The sequence below is a fragment of the Python bivittatus genome, unplaced genomic scaffold (genome assembly GCF_059951505.1).
Source record: "Python bivittatus isolate LINGU-HERP-01145 unplaced genomic scaffold, Pbiv_v1 ctg000850_np1212, whole genome shotgun sequence".
In the NCBI taxonomy this organism is placed as follows: Eukaryota; Metazoa; Chordata; class Lepidosauria; order Squamata; family Pythonidae; genus Python; species Python bivittatus.
In genome coordinates this window covers 6715669-6729000 of record NW_028277112.1, presented here as the reverse complement: position 1 = coordinate 6729000, position 13332 = coordinate 6715669, and the positions used below count along the sequence as shown (strand labels likewise).

General features: G+C 36.4%; 1 protein-coding gene across 1 annotated transcript; it reads left to right on the top strand.

The window, feature by feature from the left end:
- The first annotated feature begins 5200 nt into the window (after positions 1-5200).
- CARTPT (CART prepropeptide) lies at positions 5201-9772 on the top strand. The gene is made up of 3 exons (XM_007422572.3): positions 5201-6479; positions 6883-6966; positions 8083-9772. The coding sequence occupies exons 1-3, from the start codon at positions 6336-6338 to the stop codon at positions 8188-8190; spliced, it is 336 nt and encodes a 111-aa protein (XP_007422634.1). The 5' UTR covers positions 5201-6335; the 3' UTR covers positions 8191-9772.
- The last annotated feature ends 3560 nt before the right edge of the window (positions 9773-13332 follow it).

The following is a 13332-nucleotide window of genomic DNA, read 5'->3' as shown; positions in this document are numbered from 1 at the left end:
TTAGGATTCAGTAATTCACATATCTTTAATATAATTAATCAGCATATGCATATGTATTTTCATAAATTTCATTTAATTAAGATTACTTGTATTGACAGCTGGTACTTAAGACTATGAAACCACTACTTTATGTTGATCTGCAATCATTCTGTCTCAAGAATTTTGATTCCTCTATTTTCTTACCACTGACCTGCTAATACATAGCAATTAATAATGGAGCAGATGGATTCCAGCAAAGATTGTATTTCATTTTGGAATAGTCTTCCTGCAGTGGGAGCTGTTTGATCCTTGCCTTTCTGAGTATCATGCACTTTGTAGGTTGCTGCATAAAAGGCCACCTTTTGTTCCAGAACTGTAAAACTCAGGTGCAATTTAATAAAATGAGAGACAGTATTGGGGGTGGAGAACTGTACCACTCTTCAGGACTATAATATTTTATGTCATTATCTTATCTCTGAAAGTCTGAAAGATAAATCATTCCCATTTTGGAGAGAATCAGAATCAGAAATAATCCTTGTGGATTATTCATCCAATAATGTCTCACTGAGTATTGACATTCAATGATGCGTCAGTTAGTGCAGAAAGACTTTCTATTTCATCATCTAAAAGGCAAATGAACTTGGGAGAAATGTGAAGGAAAAGAATAGGCTAAAAGTGGATTGAACACATTCACATCATAGCATGCTTTAAAATTCTAAAGCATGATATATTATACAACATTTCCTTGCTCAGAAAGGGAGAGACCTTCAACTTTTACTAACACTCCCTTCATAGGCTTGTACCTATCAATTTTTGTCATGCCTTGTCTGCATAACTTTACTTTTGAAACCTGAAAAAGACATGAATACTGTCTGCTAATACAACACTGGGTGATTTGGGCAGCGGGATTGGAAACATTGCATTGGCCTCTGAGGAACCTTTGGGAGTTTGGGCATGTAGGTGGTTTGGAAGGTGGGGCAATTAATAGTCCATCCATTCTGTCTTTCAATCTTTGGGCAAGAAGATAGAGTTGAAATATATTGTTGTCCCCCTGCCCAACGATCCTCACTAGGAAGGCTGCCTTTCTTCTACTAACAGGATAGTGACCCATTCTCCACTGCCTACTGATGCCTGTCAGCTGCATTTCAGAGAGTGGTTGAGGATTGCAGGTTGCCTCATATGTGATATAAAGGCACTTGGGGTTATCAAACAGTAAAATAAAGCACTTCAATTGTTTTGTTAAATGATACATTTTCTGTTGTCTAAGTATATTGCTCTAGGCAAATAATGTCTCATGTAAACATTAGATTGTTCATTTGTTAGTTATAGAGGGTGGACAAACTAGTATATAAAAAAAAAACAGGCTTTTGCTGAAAATTACATTCTTAGGCTGCAAGCATTCCTGCAGAGAGAGGTAATTAAAACCCTCCTTGAGCAAGGCATAATTCGTCAATGATCTTGAGATACAGATAATGAGAAAGGACCAATTTCTACACATTCATACCTTTGAAAATGATAACTTTCACTGATAATTATTATGTGAAAGATACTTGTTTTCGGAAGGAAGGAAGTGGGTTATGAGAAGTTTTGGGATAGTGACAATGCAAAGGAAGGGCTGGAAGTTACCTAATTTAATGGAAAAAGAAAGTAGAATAGGGCTGGTCTGTGGAGAAAAGGGAAAATGCAAAAAGGAGATGTCTCTCCTTGGATGTGACTGTGCCTGCATTTGGAGGCGTGATTCTGGCACACAGCAACATTAATAACCGGGCAGAGTGAATTTGGTATTTTAACACTGCGGGGGTGAGAAATAGTTCGAAAGGAACTCTGAAATCTGAATGAGATAGCTGTAGATATAAATAGATTTCTTATTAGGGGACTGAGTCCACCATATATTTGGGTTCTCAAGCTAATTCATTAGTGTTGCTAATTTGCATTTCTGTGAATTCCAAACATGCCTACCAGCCCAAAAGATTAGACATCCCTAAGGTAAATTTTGAAATTAATCTACGCAAATTTACCTCGAGTTATGTGAACTGGCAGAATTATCAGTTGGAACAAAATTAGGAGTTTTGAGGGGAAACAAAGTTCATTGTTTCTTCACTCTGTGAAAACTAAATCCCAATATTATTTTTCAGTGTAGGCGTATTTCTGACACCTTCCACTTCTGACATCTGCACATTATATCTTGGATAGTTAACTGAAATGCTGATTTAGAAACATTCACATCTAGTTATCTGAATTCTTTTCAAGTAATGGTATCATGTCTTCCTCCAGTCGCTAAGAGAAACAATATATTGAAACAAAATCTGGACAAACCAGAGCTGCTTATTGTAGGGAGTCACAATTCCAGGAATGTTGTCGATCTCCCTGTTCTGAAGAGGATCACATTCCCCCAGAAGGACCAGGTACGCAGTTAGGGACACCTCTGAATCCAATTTTTTATCTTGCTTTCCAGTTTGAAGCAACAGCTTGGAGTTCCTTTGGTTGGTATGGCAACTCTGCCCCTTCCTGTAATAAAGTAACCTTAAAAATGGTGCATCCATTAGCAGGCTCCAGCTGTGTTTACTGTACCACACTCTATTGGCAGGGGGTGGGACAGGGGCTGCTTTTGTGTCTAGCAGAGCAATTTGACTCAGCAATCAAGAATTCAAAGAGACCACATTAGACCAAGGTTGAAATTGTGTTCATTGCCAGATTGTTTTTAAGAGAAATACACAAGTTGCTGGCTATTTCCCTTAAAGCTTTATTTAATTTTGATCCTGCTTATTTGACATTTGTCTATAGGATTCTCTCTCCCCCTTTCCCCCTCTCTTCCTGCGCCATAATATGATCACCTAAGGAAGTTGACCTACAGATGTCCTAGGCTGGTCTTGTGGTGACTTGGATGAGGCCATTAATGCAGTTGGCACCTCTATGTGCTTTGAAATGCATTTGATGATGCCTTTGCAAGCCTCAAAAACACACCTTTTAAAACAGACTTTTTACTTGGTGTTAATGGTTTTTAATATTTGCTTTTCAGATATCAGGTTTTAATTTTGGTTTCAATGTTTTTATTGTAAATCACTGAGAGAACTTTGAAGTTACGGTAATTACTGCCTCAATGAGTTTACTAAAGAAAATAAAATAGTAAAATGCCTTGCAAGCAACTTACTAAAATGACATAAAAGTACAATATTTGTGGGATGTTATACCAGCTCCGTTAGTCTTCTGTAACTAAATACTGTGTAGATGTTTCTAACTACATTATCCTCTGATATCTTAGCCACATAGATGGGAAATTATGGGAATATCAATCTAACACAACCTTAAGTTTCAATGGTGTAAAAATGTGTTCTAACATACAGTATAGTAATATAGTAATGTTTGATTATTTACCAAAATCAGTCTAAGTTTCATTTGTGCAGGCTTTTTCAAACTTTGTTCCTTGGAGTCTTAGGGTTCTGCATGAATTTGATGGGATTCTGTGAGAGATTACGGACAAAAGAAAAAAGCCAATATTCTGTCACTGGAGCTTTACTTCTTGAAAAGGGATTCAGGGACTCTGATATTTTTTTAACAGGTTCCACAGTTCAAAAAAGTTTGAAAACTCCTCTGTAAATGTAGTTCATACTTGTCTAACCCTTTTCTTTATTGAAATTAATTTAACCTTCACAAAGTTTTGAATCTGTATTTCTTTAGTATTTCTTCTTGACTTTTGGGGCTAGAGGGCATTACTGAAATTTTGAGAACTTGTCTTGCGTGTTTTTACAAAATGATTATTGTGATGGGGCTTGCCTATTCACAAAATGGCCGTAAGTGTAGATGCGACTATTCACAAAACACCAATTTTTACCAGAAGACAAACTACTCTGGATACTTGTCACTACTCTCTCTATCCTCAATACTTTTATTTGCTTTTTTATCTGTGCCAGTCAATACATTTCCAAAGATAACATTAGGTCCATTTTTATTCTCTAAGAATGCCTGTGAGATCCAAGTGTGGATTAGGAATTTCTTTGAAAAACAGATGGAAGCTGACATTTGCTTTGGAATGCACCAGCTTTTCATTTAATATTTATTGTCATTTTTAAAAAGGCCATTAAAAACTAAGGGGAGAGGTGCAGAAAGGTGCCAGATACCATAATTTTATCTGTTTAATTTTGGTTTTAGTGGAATGCCATTGTGGTTTATACATCATGGTTTATGGCTTATAATAAGAAATAGGTAACCTGAGCCTGCAACTCTCCTGTTGTAACCAAGATTTATTTTGCTTTCTCCCTCCTTCAGATCAGCTCTAGGATAATAGTCTTTTAGAACATTTTGCCCATAGCCTCAAAGTAATGAACTGCATAAATCCTGTGCTAACCCTCTTGCATGTGGGGAAAGTATAATGAGAAATTATCTTATTAAACTAATGAAACCAAATTTCTAGATGTAAAAAGGAGTTACTGAGAAATGGGGAATATGGGACCACAAGGGAAGGAAACAATTACAGAGTATTCTTATTACACTCAATACAATCATTGTAGCTAAATTAGGTTTATGGTTACTTGCTTGACATCAGCACTTGTTCAGAATTCATTTTAGAAAAAAATGTAAGATTATCTGGGTTTCCTGTCTGAATGCTGTCAGGCAGCCCCTCTTTGCTACTTCTCTTTTCTTTTTTGCTTTCTCCCTCGTACTTTCATGTTCTCTTACCCTCAGTTATGAAGGATACAGTTAATTCACAGTATCCTCCAGAATTTCCTGAAGAAATTCCTTTTCCTGAACCTTCCTGCGCATACCCTAAGATCATCTTCAGAGCGCCTGCTGTGGGTGACCTCCCAAGATGAGGTGACTTTGGAATACGCTCCCCAGTGGGGTAGACTTACTATTCTCTGCAATAGTAGGAAAGGTCATTTTTGTTCTCCCAGGCCTTTGCTGCTGTGAATTTTTAACGTTCTACTGTTATTATCTCTTTATTGCCTTTTGTTTCTTATTTCTTTCTGCATATTTTACCTAATTGTAATGTACATTTTATCTGATGTAAATTAGTGTTTTAATCCATTTTGGTTTTTGTTTTAAATAATAAATGGTATATTGTTATTTTAAATAAAGAAATTAACTGAATTTGGAGAAGCGGATTGTTGTTTTGCCTAATCTAGCAAAATGTTCCACCTGTAATATCATAGGTCTACCCAGCAAATTCTAAAAATGTCCTAAATTTTCCTAGACTTTCCTAAAAGCCCTATGGATGAATGATAAAAATGCATACTAAATTTCATCAATTGTACAAAAAATTACATTTATTCAGGCTACTCAGTGTGGGAGACACTTTACCAGATATTTTTGATGGCCTTATTGTGCCATAATCCACATGGCCACTTACAATTTAATAATTCTATATGTATGTACATATGTTCGTGTGTGTGTGTGTATGCACATTAAATTGTGGGTATTGACTGACTACTCAGCACTGTATGTAACTCTTGAGCTAAAAAGGTTGCTGTCCATTAAATTAGATGGTGAAAAGTGAAATAAAACTACATTTATCTGTGTATTGATGACACTTCAACCCAAGCCTCCAAATCACTTCTTACAATGCTTTCATGTGAATCATAAAAACCAGGGAAGAGGTGGCACCACAATAATTAATGCTCAAGGATTCAAATAAAAATCATCTGGAGCACTTCTAAGGGGTTTTGACAAGAAGCGCTGACAGCAGGAAGGGTCCTGTATTCAGTGGCACTGAAAACCAGTATGAGAGCAAGGAAAACCAACCATATTTAATAATAAATAAAACCATACAAATTTAAGAAATAAATATAGAACTCATATATTACTTGTGTAAATCATCTATTGGTAATGAAGAAAATTGGACTAGATCTAAATAATGATCAAACATAACATACTAAGCTATGTCTGGCTTAATCATGGGTTGTCAACCAAGCCACAATTGGCTGACTTCACACTTTGAATTACTTAAACCATTACTTACAAACCACAATGGAAAGATTCACACAGTACACACAATGACAGAGTATTTGTTTTTGGCTGTGTGTGTAAAGTGAACCTGGCAATTCAGTATCATCCAAAGGTGCCTAAAACTGATATTGTTCTAAGTTTTTGTTCAGAAATGGCTAGCTACTTTATCTAATTGCTCCCCTTGTATTTGGTTTTCTTTACCCTCTCAGTGCTCCTGTCTGCCCTGAAGGAAATTAAGATCCTTGCCTAACTCATCCGTCAGACTCCCCCCCCCCCCCACACTCCACCGCCGCCCACCTCCACCGGTGCCCGCTGGTGGATTGACGTATCACAGTGCAATAAGCTTTGTCAACAGGTGACTCCAACAATCTGTATAAAGACTGCTCCGCGAGACTGAGCTACATTTCAGAACCATGGAGAGCTCCCGCCTATTCGCCCTGCTAGGAGCCGCTTTATTGTTGCTGGTGGGAGCCCACGGTCAGGAAGAAGGCGAGCTTCAACCCCGAGCCTTGGATCTCTATTCCACCATGGAGGATACGTCCCACGAGAAGGAGCTGGTATGTTTTCCAGCGAGAAAGCATGTGAATGGGCGGGGGGCTGTAAGTGGTCTCGGGAGCTTCCTTTACAATTTTCCAGTGTTAGTCTTAAACTGACTGGCTATTCAGTCCTCACCATCTGCTTCAAATCACATCAGATGCAGCCTTTGGAAAACTTAAAGCCATTCCAGGAGGGTGATATGCCGAATAGGAAGGAAAGTTAGAGGTGAATAGAAGCTTGAGAAGTAGGAGAGCTAAATGAGAGCATCAGGTCTACCACTTCTTAATGCCCACCTTTCTCAATAGGCTGTGCAAAGCTGGTCCAGCTTTCTCTTAGGCTGAGAGGTGCTTGCTTCCCACTCTGTATCCAGCCTCCTCAGGCTGCTTGATCGATTTACTGATAGGATGGTTTGTGTGTCTGCAGATTGAAGCACTGCAGGAAGTCCTGGAGAAGCTGAAAAGCAAACGGCTCCCACATTATGAGAAGAAGTATGGTCAAGTCCCCATGGTGAGTGGTTTCTGATTCCAACTCACAGAAGTTATTTTTAAAATAGCACATTCCCTGGAACAGAGCTAGGTTGGTGGGGAGTCAACACTAGGAGTCTGATTGAGAAAACAACTTTTCCCTAGTAAAACATCAATAAGAGTGAAAGTTTTCACCCCATTGTCTTTTTAAATCTCCAGATTATCAACATAGGGCTTGCATGTTGTGTTTTCCCTCACATCAAGCCTTTGGTGTCCTGCTTGAAATGACTGAAATATCACTTTAATGGATGCTCTGTTCCCTTCTTTCCCTTTCTATCTAATATCCTAAGGCTGCAAATATATATCCAGTTTCTTGGGGGTAAATCCCACGCACTGGATTATATTGCAAATATCTCTGCTTGGAAGGAATTTCAGTGAGGCTTAATCTGTCCCAAATATGGTAATGCATATTGATGCACATTTATTTGAGAGGAAGTTTATCTAAATGAAATAAAACTTACTTCTAGTAATCACACCTAGATTTCTACACTTGGAACATTTGTATTTGCAGATGTTTTATGCTATTACTTAAAATATGGTTCTGAAACTAAACTAAAAGAAAACAGCCTAAATGAAACACTGGCCATTCATTTCCAGAATGAACTAGACTCCCTTCCTCCAATTACTTTTTTCTCAATTAAAATATTAGAAGATAGAGTTCTAGTTTACTCTGAAACCCATCACTCTATAACAAAGCTGAAGAGGAAGACAAATCTTATTATCAGTGTATGTTTATATTAGTGGAGTTGTAGGTTTTGGTGTCTCTTATTTTTAATTTTTGGCAAAAAAAAATCTATATCTTGATTAAAAAGATAATTGATGACATTCAACTCTGATCGTAATTTATTTTTTAAAAAAGAAATATTTCTAGACATATTGCTTGTGAGCTTTTTGATGAGGTCTAGAGATGTGATGTTTTAAGTGATTTTTATAAAATTTCCAATACTGATACAGAAAGTTAAACTAAATCTTTCTTCTCATTCATTCATCTGATCTGTTACAATATAGGAATAGTTGAATTTCAGTCCTTAAAAATCAGATGTGGAAATGCACCTGTGGTTTCTCTCTTGATCTAACTGTTGGTTGCTGTTAATAACAGTGTGATGCAGGAGAGCAGTGCGCAGTGAGAAAAGGTGCCAGGATTGGAAAGCTCTGTGACTGTCCCAGAGGAACATCTTGCAATACTTTTCTCTTGAAGTGCTTGTAAAGAAAAGTCCCTCCCCCAACCTCTGGAGAGCAGAGAAAAGAGCCAGTTGCCTTGTCTGAAGAATTAATCCTGAGATGTGGATGCAGGTGGGTGGGGTGGAGAATGGTCTGCATTCATCACATACAAAGAAGTGGGTGGGGGGAGGGAAACCAGTGTAAGGGTGATGTGAACTGTTGCTTTTAGGATTTCTTCTGCCGTTTCTTCTTGCCATTAGTTTCCTTCTTTACTCCTCTCCTATTTTTTTCCCCATATGTGTACATCAGTGTGCAAAGAATGAATTGATATTTTCAGAACTGTATTTTTGAATGTAGATGGTCTTCATGAAAATTAGCTCTAGAAAATTCATTAATCTACTTCCCCTGAAATACAAATACAGGAAGAAATTAGAGGACAAATAGAGGGGTTCATCAAATTAACAATACATAGGAATGATTAAAAGACAAACAAATATTTCAAAAATAAAATGCAAATATCCATTTCACAACAGGTATACATGTGTATACCAACTGTAAGTAAACAGTGGCACATTCCAAAAATACCTTACTAAACAACTCTTTCATCTCAGTTTGGTAGTAACTTCAACTCAGTATCTCCAGCTTCCTCGGGCAGTAATATTTTTGAAATATATAACAGAGGAAGCCACCTAAATCCTGTCTGCTAGGATCTTTTGAGACTAAGATGGAAAGAAAAACTAGGAATCTTTTTCCTTGGCAAAATATGTAATGGAATTCCTGATGTTTCTATCTGAAAAAGCAACATCATAATATGTAATTATAACTGTAATTCAAGTATGTGTCAGATAGTGACAGCCTGATCAAGTCATCAGTAGATGTCTGCTTCTTGGTTGCTAAGTAGAAAAATATGAGACAAGACTATGTTGACATTATACTTGGCTGATTAGTATACATATTCAAGGATATTGCAAGGACCTACTTCAAATAAATTACAATTTCTGAATGTTCATCAACAGTTTTATCTATTAAAAAGCATTTATATTAGATCACTGATCACTGCCCATATAGCATTGTTTTGGGGCCAGTGTAAAAATCAGTGCTTCCAAGCAACATCATTGTTATCTAATTCCTATGTTAAGAGTTGGTCAGGATTGAGAAGAATTTGGCTGGGCATCAGAAACTCCAAACACATAAGAAATGAGTCATGAAAGCTATGAGGAGCCCAAGAACTCCCATCTTCTAAAGTTGCTTAAAGTGATGAAATATAAAACAGTTTCAGTTTTGAGATACTATTTCCCATAATCTGACACTGAAGAAAGGTATAAACATGTACCACATAAAATGCTTTTTCCTTTGAGACAATAACCATTTATTTATGTATACAATTCAACTCTATTGTAATGGGTTCAAGCAACTTAAGGCAGAGTTATATCAGTTCACATTTTACAGATATGCATATGTCAAACTGTGAGAATGGATATCTATAATGGAAAGATTCTAAGAATTCTTAAATAAAGCACATAAATCTGTTACTTCTATAACAATGTATAGCTCAAGCTTCCAAATATTTTTCAATAATGTCCTATTGTCTTTTACTAATTTATTTGATCATTAATAAAATCATTGTTACAAGGTTCATTTCTCATGTAGTATTTTCCTTTTCTTTTTCTTTACTATCTCCAGACCTTTTGGAATAAATATGTTTAGGCTTCTTGATTCAAGTGATTCTTTTTACCAGCACAAATATATCTATGTATGGACATGTGAATGGCAATGTTAAAACTGTGACAAGGTATTCATTTGATTGGACAGAAGGCAGGTTATAAATAAAAACAATAAATAAATAATTGTGGTAGTTGGGCAAGTTAGATATTTGGAGTGATCGGTGCACTGGTTTGGACATGCTTTGTCAACAAAATAAACATCATCATAGAATCACAGAGCTGGTATGGGTCATTTTGGCAATCACGTCCAACCTCGTATTTTATGCAGGAGTCTAAATTAAAGCATCCATAATAAATGGTTGACTAGCCTCTTCTTTAACACATCGATTGAAAAAGAGCCTACTAACCTTTTCCGTCTCACCAGAACAATATTTTAGGAAAATAAGGGACACGGGGAGAAGAAAGATTGGTATTAGCTCCAGAATATTGGTAGCTGAGTAGTCCTTGAGATGGATGATTCTCTTTATATTAAAGGTATAAAGGTATTCATGTGATTTAAGGGTTGCAGTCTTGTATGTTGTATGAAATTCCAAGAATTCCAGAGGCATGTAGTCAAGACAGTTTGCAGGTATTGTAAGCTGAATATGGGGACGATGTGAATCAACTATGAATGTGTGAATTAGACTTGATTTTAGCACCAAGGGCAGCATTTTTAAGCTATTTTATCTTGGCATCAAATCATAATACCTTTACATATCACAGTTATACTCCATTATCATTAGTTCTAATATGTTCTAATTTTGTATTCATTATTATTGGGAGAACTTGAACTTGAAACCTTCTCTTTCAAACAAGCCTAATAAATGTATTAACCTAATACACATTTTAAAAAGAATTCTGGGTTTGAATATAAGGATAAATTTACAGGGTGACAAAAGGGCATTCAAAAACAATCCATTTATAAGGAAAATAGTCAATTAGTCTTAAATGATCCCAGATGGACCGTGTATATATGTATTCAAGACAAGCAACACACATAGAAATTAACATAATGTACAAATTACATTATATTGATCTGGATTGGTCACAAGTGCTTAGTATTCATTTTTAAAAACCATTGAAATTATACTTCTTTTATGAACTCACCTACTAATTGGGATTAGGCTGGTCTCTCCTTTGCTGGAGTTCTTACAATGAGGAAGTTTTAGTTACCTGGTAAGTGACTGATCCAGGAGATTGTTCTCATTATCTGTGCAACCACAGAACAAATCATAGAACTATAATTCCCAATGCTCATGAATCATAAAGATTAAGCAGCTTTGGAAGTAATTTTAATATTTCAAAATTCTCATCCTTATAAATGAAAGCTTATGGATTACCTCTAAAGTTAAATGAATGTATTTATGCAATATAATTTCATTCTTCTTTCTCCACATCCCCTTCTCTCCATGAGTCTCAAATCTGCCCCTGAGAATGTCATAACTTTCCAAAGCAGATGTTGTACAGTAATGAATCTGCTCCATTGTTAGAACAGTATCCATTGGCAGACATTATTGGAACTAATCTACTGCTTAAAGAAAATATAACTGGCAGACCTGTAGCCACCTCTTCTAAGAAGCCACATGAGTTTCTTTTGCATAAGTCCATGCCATGTTTCTGAGACTACACTACATTGAGTTCCTGTCCTGTGATATAATTGAGCAACCTTATAATTAATAAAGAAATAAGCACTAGTTTGCCCTTTGTATTGTGCTTTTTCTCTTTTATGCAAAAAATGCTAAATGATAACATTATGAAAAACAAGTTCGTATGCAACTGGTCTATCATTTGTATATAAAGTTATACAAACACATCAAAATCAAGAGAAATAATTAGCCATTGATTTCACTGTGAACCAAATGTGATTTGGTATGAGTCCAACTCATCAAAGTTTGTGTTGCAAGGAATACACTATTTTCCCCAAATTACTGAAAAGTGACACAAACAAACCTAATCTGAAGCACTTCAGCTTACATCAATTTTCTTGGTGGTTTTCATTAAGTTGACCATCATATAATCACATGAAGCCTAGAATATATCCTAGGATGTGAGTTAGGAAAAGGTGCTTTTAATTAATTAATTAGCGAGTTAAACCTCCACAGCAGATGAATTAAATATTTGAATTAAGTTGCAGACTAGGAAGCTGGAATAAAATTTATATGGAAGATGCACATATGAAACTGTCACATATATATATCTGAAGGGTATTTGAATTTGAGCATTTCTACCCCACTCTTTCTTGACAGGGTTGATCTAGCTTCTCTACAGTTTATGCTCTTTCTTTTTCGGTAAAAAGGCTATGCTGTCACCCAACACAATGACACAGAACATGATGAGACATCATTGGATGATTTAAGCCTTCAACAGTTAGCTCAGTCTAGCATTTGCAAGTGTCTTGAGTCAGCAGCCTAACAGATAATAACATTCTCTACACAATCAGCAGGTGTGATAATAGTATCGTGTATGTGTGCTGAAAGGGTAAGCATTCTTTCAATAAAAATTCTATGAAAACTTAACTGGTATAGGTTAAAGTATCACTGTCTTTTCAAGAATATCCATGAGCATACAATTCTGAAGACATATGTCAACAATTAAGCTGCCACCAAGTGCAAGATGGGGAGAAGTCTCATTCTCTTCTCCCAGAAATATTTTGGGTTTTACACACACTGGTCTGCCTCTCCTGCTGCTCCTGGGTTATATAGTACTTTCCTGCTGCTACCATCTATCTTGGGAGAAGGGGGACTTGCTTTGTCTGGCTTCTTCCCATTTAACACTGGTTTGCGAGAATGATAGGGAATCTCGCAGCCTGAGTACTTATTTGCCTGTAAGTTCAACATAATAACAGTAGTGATGGTGATGCTAATGATGAAGGAGGAGGAGGAGGAGGAGGAGGAACTCTGTAGCACTGCTTCCTGGCTTTAGTAGCTTTGACGCATGTGGCCAAAGAAAAAATCCCCCTGCTGTTCGAAGAAAAATTGAAACAAAAGCACCAAGCTATATTTTTAAAATTAAATGTATAAAACATGAGAAAAGGTAAAAATAAAACTTCCTTCTAGTCTTAGATAGTCAGGTACCTAAGACAGTTATAAGAGCATGGAAGAAGACATTTAGTGCTGATAAAATTACAGACTGCATAGAAAACAAATAACTCATAGAGTGGTAGAAAGGAGAAGTAAGACTGCAAAGCAGACCATGCATTGGTTTACTGACCTGCTCTTGTTTGGACCCACTCTGATATAATGAGGTTCCAAGTCGTGTAACAACACATAATACACTGCCCATGTGGAAAGAATATAACTTCCGATACAAAAATTGCAGAAATTACTATATGAAAAAAAATTACACACTGAAATAAATCATAATGTCCTGATGGAGAATTGTAACTGAACATATTTATCTGGACAGTGGAGATTCAGGGAGCTGTACAGCAAAGTTTCCAACTGTCTTCCCTGGATCCCCTAGTTTTTCCTCTCCATCTTACAAAG

Excerpts from the sequence above, each read along its gene's own strand:
- CARTPT (XM_007422572.3), top strand. The coding sequence starts at position 6,336 with ATGGAGAGCTCCCGCCTATTCGCCCTGCTAGGAGCCGCTTTATTGTTG. Across the intron at positions 6,480-6,882 it reads CGTCCCACGAGAAGGAGCTG|ATTGAAGCACTGCAGGAAGT; the intron begins GTATGTTTTCCA and ends GTGTGTCTGCAG. Across the intron at positions 6,967-8,082 it reads AGTATGGTCAAGTCCCCATG|TGTGATGCAGGAGAGCAGTG; the intron begins GTGAGTGGTTTC and ends TGTTAATAACAG.